This window comes from Pan paniscus, chromosome 8, assembly GCF_029289425.2.
Source record: "Pan paniscus chromosome 8, NHGRI_mPanPan1-v2.0_pri, whole genome shotgun sequence".
Classification (NCBI taxonomy): Eukaryota; Metazoa; Chordata; class Mammalia; order Primates; family Hominidae; genus Pan; species Pan paniscus.
In genome coordinates, this window is record NC_073257.2 from 90,123,169 (window position 1) to 90,147,153 (window position 23,985).

The 23,985-nt window shown below is 45.1% G+C and overlaps 1 protein-coding gene across 1 annotated transcript in view; it reads right to left on the bottom strand.

Annotated features, from left to right (window-relative positions):
• Window positions 1-623: 623 nt before the first annotated feature.
• Window positions 624-23,985, bottom strand: part of POLR3A (RNA polymerase III subunit A) — a 54,393-nt gene continuing 31,031 nt past the window's right edge. Inside the window, exons 20-31 of the mRNA XM_034930951.3 lie at window positions 18,691-18,861; window positions 16,552-16,665; window positions 11,542-11,628; window positions 11,372-11,454; window positions 10,639-10,809; window positions 9,673-9,766; window positions 9,388-9,480; window positions 8,124-8,288; window positions 7,625-7,789; window positions 6,912-7,043; window positions 5,625-5,757; window positions 624-3,102 (exon numbers count right to left, since the gene is read on the bottom strand). Of these exons, the coding sequence (XP_034786842.1) occupies window positions 2,954-3,102; window positions 5,625-5,757; window positions 6,912-7,043; window positions 7,625-7,789; window positions 8,124-8,288; window positions 9,388-9,480; window positions 9,673-9,766; window positions 10,639-10,809; window positions 11,372-11,454; window positions 11,542-11,628; window positions 16,552-16,665; window positions 18,691-18,861 (1,557 nt within the window). The 3' untranslated portion in view covers window positions 624-2,953. The remainder of the gene's footprint in view (window positions 3,103-5,624; window positions 5,758-6,911; window positions 7,044-7,624; window positions 7,790-8,123; window positions 8,289-9,387; window positions 9,481-9,672; window positions 9,767-10,638; window positions 10,810-11,371; window positions 11,455-11,541; window positions 11,629-16,551; window positions 16,666-18,690; window positions 18,862-23,985) is intronic.

Consider the following 23,985-nt stretch of genomic DNA (forward strand, 5'->3'; position numbering starts at 1 on the left):
GCTATGCACCTGATCCTGGCCAGATGGCCCTTCAGACTCCGGACTTGAGTCCTTTCAGCGCCTCCTACTGGGGCTGGATTAGCTGCATCTCAGAGGGCACTTTATTTCCTACATTTCTAAGTCACAGGGGTGGGGGTAACTGGGGCATTCACTGTTGACCTCCAGCACCCGAAGAGGTGAGCTCCTGACAGGGGTTGGTTCTCATTCTAGGAGTTAGAACTCATACAAGGCCAACGTCCTTTTTCACAACCCATAAGGATGATTCTGCTATAGTTTTAGGTAACGCAAATATTTCCTCTCTTGGGTTTTGGCTGAAAAATAAAGAGGTCTGCCAACAGACAGCAAAAATCAAGAAAAGTAAACATACAATGCCAGGTTCAATCAGACATGAATCAATGCGAATACACATGGATAAACCCTGAAATAGAAACACGGCACCATAGTTTAACTGACACATATATATACTGAAAGACTCCAGAATGTCTCTCCCACCCCTAAAGTGCTGAACACTGCAGGGAGCTGTAACTGAGTCAGGAGCTATTTTAATCTCCCTTGTAAAAAAGACGTAAAAATGGCAAAGAACTGGACAGAATGCTAGTCAAGAATTTGTAACTATTCATGGATGAGATGGAATTCACACGTATTTTTATTTCTTCCAAGCAGGTACAGAGACTCAAATGTAACCCTTTGAGCTCTCATGCTTGAGGATGTGCTGCTACCTGGCCTTTGAGCTCTGTGCTGGCATAAAGCCCAAGGCCTGGGCAGGGCAGATGATCAAAGTAGGGAGAATTTTAACACCAGTCATGGGACACAGTGGGGAGCACAAACAGTAGGGTTTACCAGGCAATGCTGTTGATGTTGATAGTCCTAGCAAGGCTGGCAGTTCCAGGAGGAGGACCAGCACCTCCAGGACGTATGACTTCCCCCCCTACCCATGGGTGATGTGATCCTTCACATAACCATTCTGCTCCAAGGTCTGCCTTGTTCCCAAGTGCTATACGCTGATTCGCACCCATCACAATCACACACGTCTCACACAGACTCCAGACCCTGCAGCGCCCAACTGAGTATTCACTCACGCAAGGTGAGGCTCCTTGGCGGTGCCATCTTTATTATTCCCAGCCACAAGTTATAGCCACAACCTCTCTTCCATTTAAAGTGTGCGTCACCCGCAGAACACAACAGGTGCCGGAGTTCACTCCTATGATTCAATTCTACCCTCCCCTGGCCTTTGCACGGATCCCAGTGGTCCTGGCTCGGATCAGGCCTACAGCTTACTTCCCAGGCATGCTTCCAGGAAGGCAGTTGGGGTGGGGGGTACCCCTTTATGGCTCTTCCCAGGTTACATGAGAACTGGTGATCTCGGTGGGGTCTCAGGTAGAAGCCCTGAATTAGTGTTCATTAACAAACTTAATCCTTTGTCCTAAACCAGGCTCTAGCTCAATTCAAAGATAAAAGGGGGTTAAACATTAAGAAAAATGGCATTTTTTTTCCACATCACTGATACCCCAAGAGAAGTTAATAGGTCTACCTTGTAGATGCAGGGAAATCAAAAGGTCAAACTATAATTTTTTATAACAACTAATTAATTTTTTTTTACGCTTAATTTTCTTCTTTTTTTTTTTGAGACAAGGTCTTGCTTTGTTGCCCAGGCTGGAGTGTAGTGGCACGATCTTGGCTCACTACAACCTCCACCTCCCAGGCTCAAGTGAACTTTCCACCTCAGCCTTACCAATAGCAGGTACTACAGGCATGGGCCACCATGCCTGGCTAATTTTTGTATTCTCTGTAGAGACGGGGTTTCGTCATGTTGCCCAGGCTGCTCTCGAACTCCTGGGCTCAAGTGATCTGCCCCCCTTGGCCTCCCAAAGTGCTGGGATTATAGGTATGAGCCACAGCACCCAGCCCAAACTACAAATTTTAATAGAATTTTAAACCCAACCACTGGCCAAAAATCACTCGGTCACGAATTCCTAATCCACAATCACATCAGTAGGAAGGGAAAGCACTCATTCTAACACAGATCCAAGAACCAATGGCTACCCCGGGTACCTTAACAGCATCAACTCAGAACTTAAAAAATCAACTAGAGATCATCCAAGGAACATAAGTATAATTCTACAAAAAACCATCTCATCCCCATTGCAGCAGGCCCCAAACTCCAGTGAGGCTTCCACAGGCCATGGAGAATGGGTTTGGCTCTTGTCACAGGGTAGAGCCCCATGATAGGGGTCTGAGGTAGATGAAAACAACAGGGTAGCCAGGGGCATCTATAGAAGATGTTACAGAGCTGCCTGGGCCTCATGACAGTTGCACCTCAGTTACAAATCCCAGATGGCTCTATTTGCTTAAACCAGTTTTTCCAGTGACGCTTACATGCTGACTTTCTTGGTTTCTATAGATGCTTGGTTTCAAAAATAAAACTAAAATAACAAAAATTCCAAATCCCTCAAATGGAACAAATAAATAATAGTAACAATATTTACATAAGTATGTCACATTGAGAGATTCCAGCATGACCAAGGAATGGAAAATCCAAGAATGTGCCCTGGCCTGTGTGGGGCTCAGGCCTGGCTCATCGTCAGGTGTGAAGACACCATGGGGAGCCGATGGATGTATGCAGTGAGCTGGGATGGACCATGACACCTGGCTGGGCTTTAAGTCCAGGGAAGCAGTGTGTGCAGGAGCTGTGGGGCCGTCTATAGATTAGGTTTCAAGCAAGCAAACAATAAAACCCTCAGCTCTCCCGAGCAGCGTGGCACAGTCAGGGTCACTGGTGTGAGCTGCACCCTATCAGAGGAGAAGCTGCTCCTGGGGATGCCAAGAGGGCTTCTCTGATTGCTGGCATAGGTGGGGACCTCAGGACCCCCGTCCCAGGGAGCACAAAACTCTTTACATCAGCTGGAGACAGGACAAGGAGTCAAGGTCAGGCATGGTCCCCTCTTTCCTTGGACTATGTGACAAGGGGGATGTGGAATTCATTTGTGTCGAAGATCAGGGGCCTCTTGGGAGGGTTCGGGTCCCTGTCGGCCTTGTGAAGCAGCTTGAAGAGCCCGGTTCCAATGTTCATTGGGATTCCCATGATGATGCACTCAGACACCCCTGAAACCAACCAGAATGAACATCAGAGAGCCTCTAAACACAAGGTACATTTTCAGGAAGAAAGACTATTGGCTTAAGTGTCAGAAAATTAGGATGTGAGTCCCAGCGCCACTCCACATCAACTGAACTTTGGCAAATCCCTTTCCTTCCCATCTAAAAAGGGTGGCTGTGGAGTGCAGACAGGGGGATTCTGCACTTTCAGGGAAGGGCAGGGCTTGCTCACAGCCCAGGAGCTTGTTGGAGACAGAGTCAGCTCCTCCAGTTCTCCTCTCCCACCTGAGCCAAAGGCACCCTGGGAGGGCCCTGCCTTTGAGAACACAACTTAGCAAGAATACTGAAGGATGCTTAGGAAACTCTAAGTTTGCCACCCAGTGCTTCCTTAACTTAGAGCCTCCAAGAAAAGCAAACAACTGGGACAGTAGTGAGCAGAATACAATCCCCTTGGAAACTGCGGTAGGCAGCTGTTAGCTGTGCTCAGGGGAAGGGGCCAGGCCAGGCTTAAGAGCATCTGAGCCTTCATGATCTACAGCCCTGATGAGAAACACCCAGAAGGCAGGGCACCTATAGAGTTACAGGATCAAGGGGGTGGTGCAGATTCTTTCTCCAAGCCCCATGTCAACCTAGCATAAGGCTAGAGTCTACGATGAGCAAGCAAATGGTTACTGTGTTGTAGACTTTGTGCTACCAAGGAACCGGAGAGGCAAACAACTAAATTAAAGACCAACATGCAATGAGGGCAAACACTGGGTTACAATGTGCTGAAGGACCAGGAGGAGGGGAAAACTTCAAATTGGGGGTGGGGTGGCAGTGCCAGGCAGTCAAGGAGACTGGTGGTGGAGAAAGGTGCTGGTGTGTGGGGCCGCAGAGCTGCAGCAAAGGCCCGGTTTCCAGGTGTCAGGCTTGAGTGCTGGGTCTCAGCCCTATTGTCAGGCAGACTTGCTCTTCTCTTGGCCTTGGGCTTTCTTCCAGTCTTCTGTGTACCTCCCTCTCGCCCCACTCTAACTGCTGCTCCTTTTCTTTTCCCTTCATGCTAGTTTTTTTTTTTTTTTTTTTTTTTTTGAGACGGAGTCCTGCTCTGTTGCTCAGGCTAGAGTGCAGTGGTGCAATCTCGGCTCACTGCAACCTCTGCCTCCCAGGTTCAAGAGATTCTCCTGCCTCAGCCTCCTGAGTAGCTGGGATTACAGGTGCCTGCCACCGTGCCCAGCTAATTTTTGTATTTTTTTTAGTAGAGACGGGGTCTCACCATCTTGGCCAGGTTGGTCTTGAACTCCTGACCTCGTGATCCACCCGCCTTGGCCTCCCAAAGTGCTGGGATTACAGGTGTGAGCCACCGCGCCCAGCCCACGCTTGTTTTTTGATTTTAAAAATATTTAAATAGACACGAGTTCTCATTATGTTGCCCAGCCTGGCCTCAAACTCCTGGGCTCAAGTGATTGTCCTGCCTTAGCCTCCCGAGTAGCTGGGACGATAGCAACACCATGCCCGGCTCTCACCCTTCTTTATCTTAAAGACTTATGTAATATTTATTTCCCTCCATCTCCAATCCCTGTCCCTTCTGAAAAGAGAAACAGTTAATCTTAGAGGCAAGAAATGGGAATATACTCTAATGATGCCAATCTGTACAAGAGCAGGAGGTGAGAGAGCAAAGGGCTACTGGGAAGCAGAGCTCTGGCCTGGAAACAGCAGCCAGACTTGGAATCCCTGTGTGGGCCTGACTGGCGTGTGCCCCGGGGCAGGTTGCTGGCCCTCTCGAACCCCAGCCCCTTACCAGCTCTCACCCCAAGCCTGCAGGGTCTTCCTGCGGAATCAGAAAGGCTCGAGCAAAGCTCAGCAGTCAGTGCTGGTCTCACGGAAGAGGCAGGGAAGCCAGACATTGGGGAGAATTCCCCTCGTGCTCCCTCTCCCCCAGGCCAGCACAGCCCCATAAAGCCATGTTTTGTCGAGTGGCGGGGATGAGGCATGGTGCAGAGCAAGGCTCTGCTGGTGGACTCGACAGCAAGCGAGGTCACCTTGGTCTTCTGACTTGTCAAAGGGCTTAATATCTACACGCCACGGGTGGGTAGAGATACTTGACACATATGATGCCTGGCACAGGGGCTCAGCAGGCATCGATGGCCACCTCCCAAGGACAGTAGGACACTCTGCTCTGCCCAGTGCCCAGCCAGTACCTGCTCCTGTCAGCCCTGGTGTCACACACAGGGGTCAGGATCAGTGTGGCTGACTACAAAGTCAAGGGCTAGAAAAATTCTTACATGCCCAGGGTTGCTCTTTGCTTCGTGGACCAAAAACCATCTGTGCTGACAGAGGGAAGTCATCCAACAGATGTAAACGGGGATGCAGGATGCTACAGTTAGGATTTGGAGATAAAAGATCCAGCAGTTCCAATTCGTGTCTATGACATTATTCTTGAAAAAATAAACGCTCTGCCACTCAGTTTTTTTCATTCCCTTGGAAGCCTAGCCATGGTCTAATTCGTAAATAGTAAAGGCCTTTGATGCTGTTCATAGAAACATCAAACCTACCACACACAGAGTCCTTCTGCCCGAAGTAGGCAGCGTCAAAGAGATGGTCAGCCGTCTTCTCAAAGGAGGCCAGCATCAGCACACTCTCCTTCATCTTGGCCAGGCCAAACCTAGTGATGCCCAGGACTTCACCCTGCGTCAAGGGAGAAAGAGTCACGGTGGTACTCACACCAATGGCAAAAGCTCAAAACCAAAGCACGGTGCACCTTCAATACAATCAACAAAAATCCTCCAAGACCCAATGTCAGGTGTGAAAGGCCCTGGGGAGCTATGTGTCCGCCCTCTGTGTCCCATTGAGGTGGTCAATCGTCGGCAACATGAAACTTCACACTCGCATCCAGACGCCATCAGAACAAAGAAGAATTGAGAACTAGAATTCAGAGACTAACTTTAAAAAAGGGGAGTATTTCTGAAGAGATTTCTTATGGCTCAAAGAACTAAAAATAAAAGAATGTAAAAACCTCAAGTATGAAGAGAATTAATTAAATTTAGGTAATTCTACTCAAAGGAATATTGTGCCATAATTTAAAAAGTATATTTATTAAAACCATGAAACAAGATGGAAAACATTTGTGATGTTAAACAAAAAGTCACAACAAAAACTGCATGCACACAGTTTCCTGCGACTAAAGTAAAAGATGCATAAAGAATAGGACTTCACAGAAGACATCGAACCGACAGCCTCAGGGTGATAGGAAATGGGCCATTTCCCTCACCTGGTTTCTAAATAGTCTGTAATACACTATCGACTTGTTTGGGGAAGCCTTATGAAAACCTGCTGCCCTAAGGCACAGCTAGAGGGAAATACGTTTTTTTTGGAAAAGAGAGAAAAAAAAAATCAAACCAACCAACCCACCTCAGCCTCCCGCCCCCAACATCAGATCATGTTAACTTATTTTTTCCTGGGAATGGCTACAGAAGAGTGATGGATGGGTTTAATAAGAAAGAAACACCTCAACTTGCCATGGGACTCTCTGGGCTTTGGCAGTGGCTAATTTTGCTTTAGGATGACATTCAGGATGAGGACAGAACCAAGCTCCAGCTCTCTTCACTCCACCGACTGGGTGTGAGTTTGCCATGAGGCTGTAACTCTCATACTGGGATTTCACCAGGACACTCAGTCTGACCAGCATACTTTGGTTTTTGAGCAATGTTCACATCTTATTTTCTCTCTATGATGGTCCTCACAGCAGCGTATTCTACATGTCTTAGAAACTCCACAGGCTTATTCTCCTGAAAGTGAGTTTCGGGATGTCCAGGCAGCCCGGGGGCCTCCTGCCCACATACCTTGTAGGTCATGAGGTCGGAGAGCAGCATCACGTGCCTCCTGTCGATGCTCATGCCGTGGTTCACCATGGTGTACTGGATTTCATTGATGATCGTTGTCCGGGCGGCCTCGATGCCCAGAGTTTTCTCCACCTACAGAGAGCCAGTAATGAGCAGAAGCAGCCCCTTCCGGGAGGCCACTGCAAATTCTCTCCACTTTCTCCTCTGCCCTGCAGTTTCAAAGCAAACCCTGTGCCGTTTTCCAGAAATGGATTGCTGGGCAATTTTCAGTTGCAGACCCACAGCAAATGGGATGGTCAGAGAAGTATGCTGGGAGGCCAGGCACAGTGGCTCATGCCTGTAATCCCAGCACTTTGGGAGGCCGAGGCAGGCGGATCACGAGGTCAGGAGATCGAGATCATCCTGGCTAACATGGTGAAACCCCATTTCTACTAAAAATACAAAAAAAAAAAAAAAAAAAAAAATTAGCCGGACGTGGTGGTGGGTGCCTGTAGTCCCAGCTACTCGGGAGGCTGAGGCAGGAGAATGGCGTGAACCCGGGAGGCAGAGCTTGCAGTGAGCAGAGATCACGCCACTGCACTCCAGCCTGGGCAACAGAGCAAGACTCCATCTCAAAAGAAAAAAAAGAAGTATACTGGGAATCAGTGGAAGGCCTGCAGATGGCACAAGGAAGACAGCCTAACCCTAAGGCGACCCCGTGGGCTGAGTGGTACCTCATAGGTGTTATTGGAGGTGGTTCGGGTGCCCTTCACACCGTGTGTGGCCATGACTGCCCGCAGGTTATCACCTTCCACCAGAAGCTTGTACTTCTCCTTTCCACTCTGCTCGTCAATGTGGATGACAGCTCTGGACACCTCTGGAATGCCCTGCACCACCACCTGGATTCAGAGACAGAGAAAGCTGTGAGGACGGGGTGAGCCATGCCCTGGGCTGATCACCTTGATCACCCCAGCTTTCAGCAGTGGTCATCTGTTAACACACTAGAGCTAGTTTTAGGGATAAGGGAGAACAGAAGTTGTTCAGGGGACTGCACCTCATCCTAACATCAGTTTTTTGATAGAACAGAGAGGAATCTAACAGACTAACTCCTTGGGGATAAGGCCAAGAAGAAATTAAGAAATGGGACTAAGTGACAAAGCCCTTAGGTCCCAGCCCTGGGTGTCACACCACAGGGAGATGCTGGGTCTCCATGAGAAGCGACTTCTGTTTCACCTTGGGGAGATCCTCTTTCAGGAACTGCAGCACGTAGTACATGGAGCTCTTGCTGTTCTCTCTGGGGGTGACACACACCACAGCCTCACCATGAACAGCCACATCACCGGGCTTCACACGGAGCTTGGATGTGCAGATGGAATATCTCACTGTCTCAGCGTTCACCTGCAACATGGCCAGGTGTAGGTGTTACTGATTCCAGTGTTTTTCTTCGTTTATTTCATTGTTGCCCCTCTAAGAAGTCCTTTTAGTCAGGTTTGTTCTAAGCACCCCCCACCCGCACCATGAAATTAATACCATAGATATGCTACATATGTTTTATGTACTATATGTGTATATATATCTATGCTTTATTCATAAAAAGAGTAGTTTTTTTCACCCACGACAAAATATTTGCCCTTGAAAATTCATGCTCAGTTCATGGCAACACACGCAGCCTCTGTGGGAAGCTCTAGGGAGGCTGGAGGTTGGAGGCCAGGCTAATTAAAAGCTTCCGTGGGGCCTCCCCTTTACCTGACACTTTCACAATGGTTCATGTGCTACGTTCCTGGATACAACTCATCTCTTCTGCAAAGGAGCCACAAGGCAGGCAGCAAGAGACAGGCTAGAGAAATCCCCAAACTGGAGAGCGGGTTGCTGCATTTGAGTCAACTGTTATATGGGTAACATATGAACTTGATGCGTGAGAGAACGAGCTGACAGAAAGTGTTTTAAGGGCTAGTACAGCTTTAACTACCCAAGAGAAAGAAGAGGGTGTCGGGAAGTTACTCAGTTTGTACCCCAAGTTGGTTTGTTTGTGAGAAAGGCTGATCATCTTTCAACTGTTGCCTATTACCCATGCATGCCAGTTTAAGAAGCCAGGTTAATCTCCCCATCTAAACACATTTACTGAACTTCCTAGGCTAGCTGCCATGCTGGGCGCTGGGGACCCACAGATGAGTAAGACACAGCCAGCCCTAGGGTCCTTCCAGACACTAGGAAGAGGGACAACAAGACCACTTATCATAATACCGTGTCACAGTGAACTGGTATTGTGGTCCGCACAAAATTTCAACTAATTTTCTGTGTGTCTTTAGATGGGTATATTTGTATCAAGGTCAGGTTTAGAAAGAAAATGTGAGGGGACAACAGAATCACAAAAACCAGAAACCACACAGGTTCTGCAATGCTTCCTCTGTCTTGCTTAGCTCTTGCCCTAGTTTATCAGTACCTATCTTGGGACTAACAGGATGACTTCCTCTCTACATTTAATTATGTGACTCACTTCCAGTCTCAGAAGCCTAATCCGTTCCAGGGAGAGCTTGACGAGAATAAAGCAGTCATCAGGAAGAAACACTTCTTCAATATACTCGGAAATCTGGAGTGTCAAAAGATCAGACTGTTAATCAGCCGCTTTCCCCTTTCCTAAGAGCACACGACTGCTTGCTTTTTTGAAGAGCTTGAGTAGTGTGGACGCCACAGGCTGGTCAATAGATGGCAGCTGATTTTTACACTTCCTTGCAACATTGCTGAGCTAGTTTTCTTGTTATCAATAGGGATTTCTTCTTACCTCTCCCAAGAGGGTTTTCTCAATTCTCCCTTTCACGAGGCGAGCATAATCCGCGTCGTCATCCTTGTCTAGCTGTGCTGTGATAATTGGAGTGCTGTTGAGAAGCAAAGGAAAAATGGCACTAGCACAAGGGAGGAGGCTGTTTGAGGACTACTGCTTTGTTAAACCCAAGTGCTATTTAGAATCATAATGTTACTAGCAACCCCAGTTTACTGAGCAAGCTCCGCCTCCCAGGTTCATGCCATTCTCCTGCCTCAGCCTCCGGAGTAGCTGGGACTACAGGCGCTCGCCACCACGCCCAGCTAATTTTTTGTATTTTTAGTAGAGACGGGGTTTCACCATGTTAGCCAGGATGGTCTTGATCTCCTGACCTCGTGATCTGCCCGCCTCAGCCTCCCAAAGTGCTGGGATTACAGGTGTGAGCCATTGCGCCCAGCCGACTATCTTTCATTTAATGCTACGTATTATCATTTTGTTAAATATAGGTCATAGGTAAAAATCATTATTTTTGTCATCAAAGGCATTGTAATACATTTCTATTTCTTCTAGCCTTAGATCAACTAGAAATCCCATCATGAAATCACCAGGGGCTCACAGAATATGACCACAGGGCAAGTGGCAGACATTTCAGTCAGGCCTAGTTAGGCTGGAATAATGACATCAAAAGGATGAAATCTCCACTGACACATTGCTCCAATTTTTCCAGTCATTTTAAACATTTTCTCTCTTCATGTTACTTGTGGCCATAACAAAACCATTGCTTCTATTTTGACTGTATCCAGTTTAGACTTTTTCTTGAGTGGCTTTTTTAAAAACCAAAATATGATTAACACAACAAGCATGCCACCCAGAGTTTAAGACACAGTCCTATGAGGCTATCACACATATGCATGTGACACGGGGATCATTGTTTCTCAGGAAACAGGACAGGCATGTGTGGAACAAGAAGGAAATGAAAGCAGGCACCTGATGGCCTTGGAAGCGTTGATGATCTCTTTAATCCGGGGCACGCCCAGGGTGATGTTCATGGAGGCCACACCTGCAAAGTGGAAAGTCTTCAGGGTCATCTGGGTGCCTGGCTCACCAATGCTCTGGGCACACAGAGCACCCACTGCAGAACCTGGCTCCATCTGTGCCCTAGAAGGCAAAGGTATGGATGAGATTGCAGCATGCCGAAGAAAAGTCCAGCAAAACTGCTGGGGAGAGGCTTCTGGTTATCACCTTTCAACAGATAATATAGATGCTATTAGGGTCGGAAAGGGTATGTCTGTGACAGAGAAAAAGCCTGGCATAGACCAGAAATAGGTGCAGACAGGGGAAAGTAATGGTCAGAGAGGGGGCAGCAGTGCAACTCAATTCTGCATGGCTGCTTGTGGTCAGCATGTAATGGATGCAGAAAATCTAAGCGGTCTGCTAACCAATGGTACTGACGGCAAACAGAGCAGTGGCATCTGCCATATTCGTTAGCAGTTTCCCCATGGGGAGAAGACACTAAGAAATTTCCTTGCAATTATTTCCGTTATCTTGGAGCATTCAGCCTGGCAATTCATCAGACCCCCTACAGAAAATGTGACAGAATCTGATCAAATACTGGCAGTTAACAAGTGAGCTGGTGCAGGGTTTTGTACACATGGGGAAACAGAAGGGATACGTAAGACCTATGTGGATGACTGTCAGTCCAAGACAAAAGCATCCCTACCTCATGTACTTGTCCCTACAGGTCTCCAGAAACTTTTCTACTTGGGTGGGGGTGATGCGGTCCAGCTGGTACAGCACACGGGGCTGGGAGAATACAAGCCAAGCACAGAGTTAGGGCCAGCGGCACCTGCAAACAGCTCGGGGTTCTAACGCGTCTTGGAGGGATATTACCTCTGTTGTGCCGTTATCATTGATGCCATATTTATCTCTGGTTTTCTTGATCTTCTCAGAGACCCCCTTAATGAATTTTTTTATTTCCTGAAAGATTACACAGCAAACATCATTTGTAAGTTTCACAGTCATGCAGATGACATAATTCATTTCATAAACCTCAGTTGTATATGACAAGTCCATCATATTTTAGTGTTAGCTCCATATATAGTATAAAGGACCCAATCTGGATACTGCTTCTACTACAAAGTGGTTTTCCAAGGAACACACCACACTGTCCATACCCCAGACACACACTCCATTGGTTAATGTGTCTCTAAGACCTTCTCCTCCAACTGCTCTCATGGCACTATCTACAGAGCCCACAAAGTGCGTGGGAGCCTTTGTTCTTGCTCTCCCACGTGCCACGAGGGCTATAAGAACACAGCTCAGGACAGGTACGACTGAAGCATTTATACTCTTCTTCTACAGATTAATTTTTGAGGGTTTCTTCTGAAGGTATTATGCTCAGTTTAAATACTACCAACTAAAGCATAGCTTTGTTGACAGTAAATGCATTTCAAACACACTTTGAGCTTACCTTCATTTCAAAGAAAACACTCCCCAAACCCAGCTTATCTTTTCCCCTCTGGTAACCACCTCTCCCCACAGGCCTAGGCCTACACTGTCTTCCCACACACAATTAGAAGTCTGTAAGGATTCCTGGAAACCATTGTCAAAGCCAGATGTGAAGCATCAGTATATGCTGCGATTCCCACTGTATTTAAGAACAGCACTCTCAGCCCCGGGAGGATGACCAAGTAGAGCAAGAAGAAGGTGAAAAATACACAGGTGGAAGATCAGAGCAGGGCTAGAGACTACAGCCCTGACTCAGGTTTTCTGGCAACCACTCAAATGGGTAAAACTATCTGTTTTAGGATTTACAGTGTGTCTGTGAAATAGACCCAGCCCACCACCACTCCTAAAGCCAGGATCAGCCAGCACCTTCCCCTGGAGAGTGCTCACAGGGAAGGAGCACTTACAGAGGAGCGGTTAACATCCTGCTCACAGTGGGTCAATCATCACGGACTACACACTGGCTCTTAAAGCAATTCTCAGGGGGAGCTGATGGCACCTGCTATGTAGTAGCAACCATCCTCCAGAGGCCATTATCCTGCCATCCCGGGAGCTGGCATCAGCTGCTCTGGTGTGGCCTAGGGATGATATAGTCTCTGAGAATATGGGGAAGAGGAGATAGACTGCCCCTCCTTTGTAGCAGCAAGGAAATCACAGTGGCGGTAAGCTTGAATGGCACTCTGGCCAAATGCAGGCATCCAGCTGCTCTGTGTGTCTGGATGAGTACAGACGCCCACACATGGAGGACAAGCAGCTTGAGGGCAGACTGCGTACTGTGGTGGCCGAGAAGCCTCGTGAGGTTCTGTTTCTTGATTCTGGGGTAGGCTGAGGGTCCCCCAGAGAGAAGGCCAGCATGCCCTGCCCAAAGTCCACTCAGCCTATTACATGGCTGAAAATGCCTAAGCCTGAACCAGGAGCCCATTTCTGCAAAAATAAAATCCTATAAGGTATCCACAGACAGCTTAAGACTTCCTAGCCCCATTCTATCCTAACCTTGCAAAAAGAAATCTCATTAGCCTCCTAACTAGCCATTTCTAGTTACTACCCTTTCTACAAGCAAACTGCTAGAACTTTATGTTCCTGTTAAAATAGCCTTAGCATCTGTGTCCACATGGTCTTATGCCTTTCCCAGCCAGCTGCTGCCCAGCTTGGCAAGACCTTGCTGTGAGGTGGCATGGCTTTAGCCCCACCACCCTAGAGCAGAAGGCACTGAAGGCCTGAATGAGGTCAGCGCTTGGCCAAGGCAACCAACCACTCCACGAAGTCAGATGCTTTCTTCAAAGTCTTTTCTCTGAACAGGGGTTTCTTCAATGTAATCTTTGCCTACTGGGAAATTCCGTCTGTCTCCCAGGAGCCCAGGCAGCCAAGGGGCTACCTCGGGGGCCCAACACATCCTGGCTGTCAGTTCCCATGAATACTGCTTTCTCATGACTCTCTGTGTTGGCCCACTCTCTTTCTTCCCACTGAGAAAGTACAGAGGCCCACGGAGGGTGACCCTGCAGCCCAATCATTGTTCTACATAGAAAGGGCTTTTTATTTAAGAAGTTTTACCAGCTGGGTGCGGTAGCTCACGCCTGTAATCCCAGCACTTTGGGAGGCTGAGGCGGGTGGATCACCTGAGGTCAGGAGTTGGAGACCAGCCTGGCCAACAAGGTGAAACCCCGTCTCTACTAAAAATACAAAAATTAGCTGGGCATGGTGGCACGCACCTGTAGTCCCAGCTATTTGGGAGGCTGAGGCAGGAGAATCACTTGAACCCAGGAGGCAGAGGTTGCAGTGAGCCGAGATCGTGCCACTGCACTCTAGCCTGGGCGACAGAGTGAGACTCTGTCTCAGGAAAAAAAAAACAAAAAACTTTTATTAATTCGCAAGAACTTTAGAGTTCTCAAGAAACTCTTTTTAAAGAGAAACTCTCCTGATTCCTTGTTATTAATGATGAGTCTGACACTGTGTTTTCAGATACAGTTACCTTTTGCAAACCAGAGATGAAAAATAAAGCTGGAGAGGGCAGTGGGACAACCTCTTCTGGCATGGCTCTAACAGAATATTCAAAGGCATTTGCACTTGCTGCCACTGAATTTTTCCTCTATATATTCAGTATAAGAGGGGGTTTTGCCTGGCAGTGGCTGGGTCCTTTTGAGAAAGGTCCCGAAAGCCCTCTTGGCCCAGATGTTGCCATTTGATCACCAGTTGTTAAAAGCTGCCTTACCTGTTGGCACAGGAAAAACAGGAGCAGAACCTAAGGCCAAGCCTTAGACCCAGAAGGTTTTCATCTGCAAGGGACTGTGCACACATAGGGAGTAAAAATAACACACCTAAAACAATCTGCCGGCTTAGGCACTGGGAATGACATAGCTCAGCTTTCACCCCAATGGACACACTTCCCGTGGGTTTGCTGAATGACTTTCCCTACACAAAGGTTCTGGAAATTAGGTTTAAAAATAAAAAAAGAAAAACAGCTCACTTTTTGGAAATGAAAACTGAAACAATCTGCTAAAAATTCACACTGAGTCAACCCATGCATACTAGAGGGAACGAACTCACAACATGGCTATTGGCAGGCAATTCATCACACGATTAACCAGAAGTTAGTGTCTCATGCTCCACAGCAGACCTATGAGCACGGGCATTCTCCTCTGGCAGGGACCTGGGCTCAATGCCACTCAGGAGTGCCTCTGTCACCTCAGCTCTGATACGGGCTAGGGCTGGAGAACATTTCACGGGTTCAGACACATCTGTTCTGGCCAGTGGATTTTGGACCCTCTCAGCAAATCTGAGCTCATCAGATTGTGAGCTGCCGGTGGCAAGGACATGTTTAGTCATCCTTGCATCCCCAGGATCTGTGGACTGTGTGACATATGGTGAGGGCTAAACCAGTGCTCACTGAATAAACAAATGCTGCCGGGTAGGAGGTCACCTGTGTTAAACCTTTTCAAGGGCAAGAAAGGAACCAGTCCAAAGCAAAGCAGTGTTTGCCAGAACCGGGACAGAAACCTGCTCTCTCTGGCGCTGGCAAATGCTGGGGTGCTGCTGGAGTGGGCCCTTTCTGTTGGCGTTCACAGCATGCTAAGTACGTTACCTCGTTATAGCTTTCATAACCTGTCTCAGTTAAGGTCTTTGAGGACAAACAGATAAATACGTAAACATGAGCGCGAAGAAAAACCAAATTACAACTCTAATTTGTTAGTTAAAAAAAAAAGAATAAGAAAGCCTTTGGAGGAGAAAAACAGACAAAGGCATGCAGCCTTGCCACACTCTTGATTTTAAAATCTGGAAGAGTCTCTTTTTCACCTTTCACACCTTGACACATGAACACAAGAAGCGAGGAGCTTCCTTAACACAAATATTCTTATTTAAGCTTCACTCGCTGTTTTTATTTTTGATCTACTGAAAGAGATACATTCTTCTTTGGCCTGCTGATCTTGTGCTACATTTGAATTACTATTTAGTACACAAAGGAAACCATTTACTGATTTCTGTATCCCTTTGCTTTTGATCCTAACCATGATTACAAACATGAAGGAGCTGCCTGAGCAGGTCAGAACCATAAAAAAAAAAACAAAAAACAAACGAGCCAAAAAACCTTAAGAGGGTATCAAAGTAACAGCTCCCTGGAAGAATAGAAAAGGCTGATTCAATGGATTTTTGATCCACAATACAGCAAAAGAAAGAGCAGTTTAAAATAAATGGTATCAAAACAAGACTACTAGTACTAATAATTATTGGGATTCAGAATGATTGAGGGAAGAGTTGGCTCACAGGATAGAGTAGGTAGTAGGCTGGTGTTAGGGACAGCGCTCAAACAAAATCAGCATTTTTCTTCTAAAAGGGGAAAAAAACATTTTTCTTCTAATAGGGAAATGGCTTGAGTGAAAGACATAAACTAAGAAAGTCATGAGATAAATTCTGCTTGTTGGCTGGTGAGATTTTTGCCTTGGCCATTTTTGAATGACTGCCAGTCATTTTTTTTTTTTTTGAGATGGAGTCTTGCTCTATTGCCCAGGCTGAAGTGCAGTGGTGCCAACCCGGTGTACTGCAACCTCCGCCTCTCAGGTTCAAGCGATTCTCCTGCCTCAGCCTCCCGAGCTGGGATTACAGGTGCCCGCCACCACGCCCGGCTAATTTTTGTATTTTTAGTAGAGACAGGGTCTCATCGTGTTGGCCAATCTGGTTTTGAACTCCTGACCTCAAGTGATCCACCTGCCTCGGCCTCCCAAAGTGCTGGGATTACAGGCATGAGCCACCACGCCTGGCCCATTCTTGAACTTTCTAACAAAGGAACAACCCTACCTTAAAAAACAACCAGCTTATAAAATCCACTTGCCAGCCCTTGGCAAACAGAGTTCTTTACGACAGCCAGGCTGGGTGCAGTAGCCAGCACCTGGCAGAGCTCACCTGCAGGAAGCTGTCCTGGCAGCAGAGGAACTCACTCTTCTTCATGATGGACTCTGTGGTCAGGATCAGCTCGTTTTTGCTGAGAGCAGGCTCACTGGGACACGGGAAGACTGCCTTGAGTATTAAAAGAAAATTACATTATGTGTGGGTGCCACAGAGAGCAGGCGGTAGTAGATGAGAGAACTTACAAAGGATAAAATGACCTTACCCAAGGTGAGCTTTTAGCAACCTGTGATTTTTCTTTCAAAACAAATTGTGGACTCTACCTTTCATGTGAAGGTGAAAACTGGATAAATGGATACTCCATCCTACGCAAAAATTTCTGGGCTATTCAGCAGGTGTTGTCCCATCACTTCCCAGCCTTCGCCACCCCGCTGCCCCCTACCAGATTTACATTAAAAATATAAACTGTTATTTAAAAAACTCAAACATTTCAAGAGTGAAAATATTCTCCCACTTCTGAAGCTCATAAATTTCTTTTTTTTGAGATGGAGTCTTGCTGGATTGCCAAGGCTGGAGTGCAATGGTGCCATCTCGGCTCACTGCAACCTCTGCCTCCCAGGTTAGAGTGATTCTCTTGCCTCAGCCTCCCGAGTAGCTGGGACTACAGGCATGCGCCACCACGTACGATTAATTTTTTTGTATTTTTAGTAGAGACGGGGTTTCACCACGTTGGCCAGGCTGGTTTCGAACTCCTGACCTCAAGTGATATGACCGCCTCAGCCTCCCAAAGAACTAGGATTACAAGCGTGAGCCACAGCAGAATTTCCTCTTTTTTCCTCTCCTCTGCTTTGTCCAAGTTGACTCAATGTTTTAATGGCTGCATTATTATTCTTTTGTATAGACAGATGATCATGTATTTGAACTATCCTCTACTGATGGTTTGCCTTTACTGTAAGCAGCCTAGAAAAAACATTCTTGGCATAGTTAGACCATTTCTAGAGGACAAAAGGAGTTTCTGTAAGGGAAACTACTGGGTCAAAAGGGACACGTATTTAAAACTCAGAATGGTATTGTCCAGCTACTCTCCAAAAAGGTTGTTCCAAGTTATATTCTCAAAGTATGTGAAGTGTGCCTGCTTTTCAATGCCCATGACTTATAAAACTGGTCTCTAGCATGCTCTACTTGACACAGAGCGAAACCAAACAAAGCCCTCTTCTGTTGGCATTTGATTACTACCAACACTAGACTTTCAACTGAAAACACCTTTTTTTATCTTTTTTTTTTTTTTTTTTTTTAAGACAGGGTCTTGGTCTGTCACCCAGGCTGGAATGTAGTGGTAAGATCAGCTCACTGTGGCCTCAAATTCCTGGGCTTAAGGATTCACCTGCCCCAGCCTCCTGAGTAGCTGGAACTTCAGGAGCATGCCATCATCCCTGGCTAATTCTTTTTTTTTTTTTTTTTTTGAGACGGAATCTTGCTCTGTTGCCAGGCTGGAGTGCAGTGGTGTGATCTCAGTTCATTGCAACTTCCAACTCCCTGGTTCAAGTGATTCTCCTGCCTCAGCCTCCCAAGTAGCTGGGATTATAGACACGTACCACCACACCCAGCTAATTTTTGTATCTTTAGTAGAGATGGGGTTTCACCATGTTGGCCAGGATGGTCTCGATCTCTTGATCTTGTGATCTGCCTGATGTCTGGCTAATTCTTTAAAAAATATTTTTTTAGAGATAGAGTTTTTCCTCTGTTGCCCAGGCTGACCTCGAACTTCTCACCTCAAGTGATTCTCCTGCCTTGGCCTCCCAAATTGCTAGGATTCTAGGTGTAAGCCACTGCACCTGGCCTTTTTCCTTTAAATATTGGAAATTAAAAAAAAAAAAAAACTTTTTTCTTTTTTTTATAGAGATGGGGTCTCACTTTGCTGCCCAGGCTAGTCTTAAACTCCTGGCCTCAAGTGATCCTCCTGCCTTGGCCTCCCAAAGTGCTGTGATCACAGGCATAAGCCATTGTGCCTGGCCCTTCCCTTTTAATATCGGAAAATTATACAGAGTAACACAAAGAAAAAAGATACTAATCCAGTGCTTGGGATTATAAATACTGAAGTATTTATTAACTGCAAGTGATAGTCCAAACAGTACTTCCATCCTAAAGAAACATCCTTAAAAACACTCTAACCCCAGATATAATGCTAAATCTTACTTTGATGTTGTCCAGAACCCTTTTAAACTCCAAAGGTTCATCTTTTCCCTCCATAGCTGCAGGATCTAAGCCATCTCCTCCATAAATGAACTGGATAATATCGCCAGTAGAGCTTCGGACTGTCAGATCATACTGGGAGCAAAGATCTTCAAGAGATTTGACAAGCCTTCGCTAAAGGAAAAGAAGGAAAAAGCTCAGCTGCTTTGAGAAGACTAGTCACAGGGGGAGAGGATAAGATTTGCAACTCAAGAGTCTCAAGGTTACAAGCACTTTAATCACATAAAAATACTTTATTAGAAACCCTTCAAAAAGAGTCCTCTCACCCCAAGAACAAGAGCAAGAATGCTTTACTAGCCTGTGCAGTGGGATTTGGAATATGCCCCAACCTCCAACATTTTAGTGTATTTTAGAACACATGCAATTTAAACCGCATCACCCACAAAGGACTCTGCAAATGCTGTTTTCCTAGGCTGTTTTACCTTCCTTCTCTTTCTCCCTAAGGTATAAATTAATGCAATAGCTTTGCATTTCTAAACAGAACTTAAGCCAGGACCCCTGCAGACTTCAATATGAATTACAGAGGATCAGGTGCAGGCCCTCTTCTGGGACAGAGGGGGAAGAAGAGAGAACAGGGACAGTATTGTGTCTGAACCAGCAGGCAGCAATGACTTCTCAAATCTGCTTAGGGAGACCCGTCCACCAGCTGAACACTCCAGCCAGCAATGCTATGGCGGCTCAGTGAATTAAAGAGAAGGAAATCTTCCTCTAGGCAACTTCAAAACAAAAAATCCCTTATGCCAGAACTAATTTGGTTTACATTAACACACTGCTCTGGCAAAGTCATACTCTCTAATTCAAAAAGTAAAGACAAAAAAATTAAGTCAAAACACACATTATGACAAGAGTGGTAAAAGTATTTCACAGTCTATTGGGTTTCTGACAAAAGCAGCATGCTACCACACTGAAGGGCAATTTCCCATTGAAAGATGATTAATTGTATTCCACGGATGACACACAAAAAAAAGACGATTAAAGGTATCAGACAATACACGAGCTACAGGAGAGATGATGGAAATAGGCATCTACTGACTTGGAAATAGGTGTCTACTGTCACACTAATCACAGTGTTTGTTCTGGCCCACTCATTCACATCTCTGGTTTATCTACCCTGGTTTTCCAGGTTGCAAAGGGCCATGCTTCCATAGTAGGGAGAGAGAAGACACAAAGCCACAGCAAGTTCATGGCCCAGCAACTTGTAGTGTTGACTTTATCTGGTGTTTTAAGTAGTTAAAAACATTACTTAAAAAAAAAAAAAAGCAGAAGACTCAGTAGCCAATGCGATCAACTGGAAGAAAGGGTATCAGTGATGGAAGACGTAATGAATGAAATGAAGCCAGAAGAGAAGTTTAGAGAAAAAAGAATAAAAAGAAATGAACAAAGCCTCGAAGAAATATGGGACTATGTGAAAAGACCAAATCTACGTCTGATTGGTGTACCTGAAAGTGATGGGGAGAATGGAACCAAGTTGGAAAACACTCTGCAGGATATTATCCAGGAGAACTTCCCCAATCTAGCAAGGCAGGCCAACATTCAAATTCAGGAAATACAGAGAACACCACAAAGATACTCCTTGAGAAGAGCAACTCCAAGACACATAATTGTCAGATTCACCGAAGTTGAAATGAAGGAAAAAATGTTAAGGGCAGCCAGAGAGAAAGGTCGAGTTACTCACAAAGGGAAGCCCATCAGACTAACAGCGGATCTCTCGGCAGAAACTCTACAAGCCAGAAGAGAGTGGGGGCCAATATTCAACATTCTTAAAGAAAAGAATTTTCAAAACAGAATTTCATATCCAGCCAAACTAAGCTTCATAAGTGAAGGAGAAATAAAATCCTTTACAGACAAGCAAATGCTGAGAGATTTTGTCACCACCAGGCCTGCCCTAAAAGAGCTCCTGAAGGAAGCACTAAACATGGAAAGGAACAACCGGTACCAGCCACTGCAAAAACATGCCAAATTGTAAAGACCATCAAGGCTAGGAAGAAACTGCATCGACTAACGAGCAAAATAACCAGCTAACATCATAATGACAGGATCAAATTCACACATAAAATATTAACTTTAAATGTAAATGGGCTAAATGCTCCAATTAAAACACACAGACTGGCAAATTGGATAAAGAGTCAAGACCCATCAGTGTGCTGTATTCAGGAAACGCATCTCACGTGCAGAGACACACATAGGCTCAAAATAAAGGGATGGAGGAAGATCTACTAAGCAAATGGAAAACAAAAAAAGGCAGGGGTTGCAATCTTAGTCTCAGATAAAACAGACTCTAAACCAACAAAGATCAAAAGAGACAAAGAAGGCCATTACATAATGGTAAAGGGATCAATTCAACAAGAAGAGCTAACTATCCTAAATATATATGCACCCAATACAGGAGCACCCTGATTCATATAGCAAGTCCTGAGTGACCTACAAAGAGACTTAGACTCCCACACAATAATAATGGGAGACTTTAACACCCCACTGTCAACATTAGACAGATCAACGAGACAGAAAGTTAACAAGGATATCCAGGAATTGAACTCAGCTCTGCACCAAGCGGACCTAATAGACATCTACAGAATTCTCCACCCCAAATCAACAGAATATGCATTCTTTTCAGCACCACACCACACCTATTCCAAAACTGACCACATAGTTGGAAGTAAAGCACTCCTTAGCAAATGTAAAAGAACAGAAATTATAACAAACTGTCTCTCAGACCACAGTGCAATCAAACTAGAACTCAGGATTAAGAAACTCACTCAAAACTGCTCAACTACATGGAAACTGAACAACCTGCTCCTGAATGACTACTGGGTAAATAATGAAATGAAGGCAGAAATAAAGATGTTCTTTGAAATCAACGAGAACAAAGACACAACATACCAGAATCTCTGGGACACATTCAAAGCAGTGTGTAGAGGGAAATTTATAGCACTAAATGCCCACAAGAGAAAGCAGAAAAGATCTAAAATTGACACCCTAACATCACAATTAAAAGAACTAGAAAAGCAAGAGCAAACACATTCAAAAGCTAGCAGAAGGCAAGAAATAACTAAGATCAGAGCAGAACTGAAGGAAATAGAGACACAAAAAACCCTTCAAAAAATTAATGAATCCAGGAGCTGGTTTTTTGAAAAGATCAACAAAATTGACAGACCGCCAGCAAGACTAATAAAGAAAAGAGAGAAGAATGAAATAGACGCAATAAAAAATGATAAAGGGGATATCACCAACGATCCCACAGAAATACAAACTACCATCAGAGAATACTATAAACACCTCTATGCAAATAAACTAGAAAATCTAGAAGAAATGGATAAATTCCTCAACACATACATCCTCCCAAGACTAAACCAGGAAGAAGTTGAATCTCTGAATAGACCAACAACAGGCTCTGAAATTGAGGCAATAATTAATAGCTTACCAACCAAAAAAAGTCCAGGACCAGATGGATTCACAGCCGAATTCTACCAGAGGTAAAAAGAGGAGCTGGTACCATTCCTTCTGAAACTATTCCAATCAATAGAAAAAGAGGGAATCCTCCCTAACTCATTTTATGAGGCCAGCATCATCCTGATACCAAAGCCTGGCAGAGACATGACCAAAAAAGAGAATTTTAGACCAATATCCTTGATGAACATCGATGCAAAAATCCTCAATAAAATACTGGCAAACCGAATCCAGCAGCACATCAAAAAGCTTATCCACCATGATCAAGTCAGCTTCATCCCTGGGATGCAAGGCTGGTTCCACATACACAAATCAATAAATGTAATCCAGCATATAAACAGAACCAAAGACAAAAACCACATGATTATCTCAATAGATGCAGAAAAGGCCTTTGACAAAATTCAACAACCTTCATGCTAAAAACTCTCAATAAATTAGGTATTGATGGGACGTATCTCAAAATAATAAGAGCTATCTATGACAAACCCACAGCCAATATCATACTGAATGGGCAAAAACTGGAAGCATTCCCTTTGAAAACGGGCACAAGACAGGGATGCCCTCTCTTACCACTCCTATTCAACATAGTGTTGGAAGTTCTGGCCAGGGCAATTAGGCAGGAGAAGGAAATAAAGGGCATTCAATTAGGAAAAGAGGAAGTCAAATTGTCCCTGTTTGCAGATGACATGATTGTATATCTAGAAAACCCAATCATTTCAGCCCAAAATCTCCTCAAGCTGATAAGCAACTTCAGCAAAGTCTCAGGATACAAAATCAATGTGCAAAAATCACAAGCATTCTTATACACCAATAACAGACAGAGAGCCAAATCATGAGTGAACTCCCATTCACAATTGCTTCAAAGAGAATAAAATACCTAGGAATCCAACTTACAAGGGATGTGAAGGACCTCTTCAAGGAGAACTAAAAACCACTGCTCAATGAAATAAAAGAGGATACAAACAAATGGAGAACATTCCATGCTCATGGGTAGGAAGAATCAATATCGTGAAAATGGCCATACTGCCCAAGGTAATTTATAGATTCAATGCCATCCCCATCAAGCTACCAATGTCTTTCTTCACAGAATTGGAAAAAACTACTTTAAAGTTCATATGGAACCAAAAAAGAGCCCACATCACCAAGTCAATCCTAAGCCAAAGGAACAAACCTGGAGGCATCACGCTACCTGACTTCAAACTATACCACAAGGCTACAGTAACCAAAACAGCATGGTACTGGTACCAAAACAGAGATATAGACCAATGGAACAGAACAGAGCCCTCAGAAATAATGCTGCATATCTACAACTATCTGATCTTTGACAAACCTGAGAAAAACAAGCAATGGGGAAAGGATTCCCTATTTAATAAATGGTGCTGGGAAAACTGGGTAGCCATATGTAGAAAGCTGAAACTGGATCCCTTCCTTACACCTTATACAAAAATTAATTCAAGATGGATTAAAGACTTAAATGTTAGACCTAAAACCATAAAAACCGTAGAAGAAAACCTAGGCAATAGCATTCAGGATATAGGCATGGGCAAGGACTTCATGTCTAAAACACCAAAAGCAATGGCAACAAAAGCCAAAATTGACAAATGGGATCTAATGAAACTAAAGAGCTTCTGCACAGCAAAATAAACTACCATCAGAGTGAACAGGCAACCTACAGAATGGGAGAAAATTTTTGCAACCTACTCATCTGACAAAGGGCTAACATCCAGAATCTACAATGAACTCAAACAAATTTACAAGAAAAAAACAAACCCCATCAAAAAGTGGGTGAAG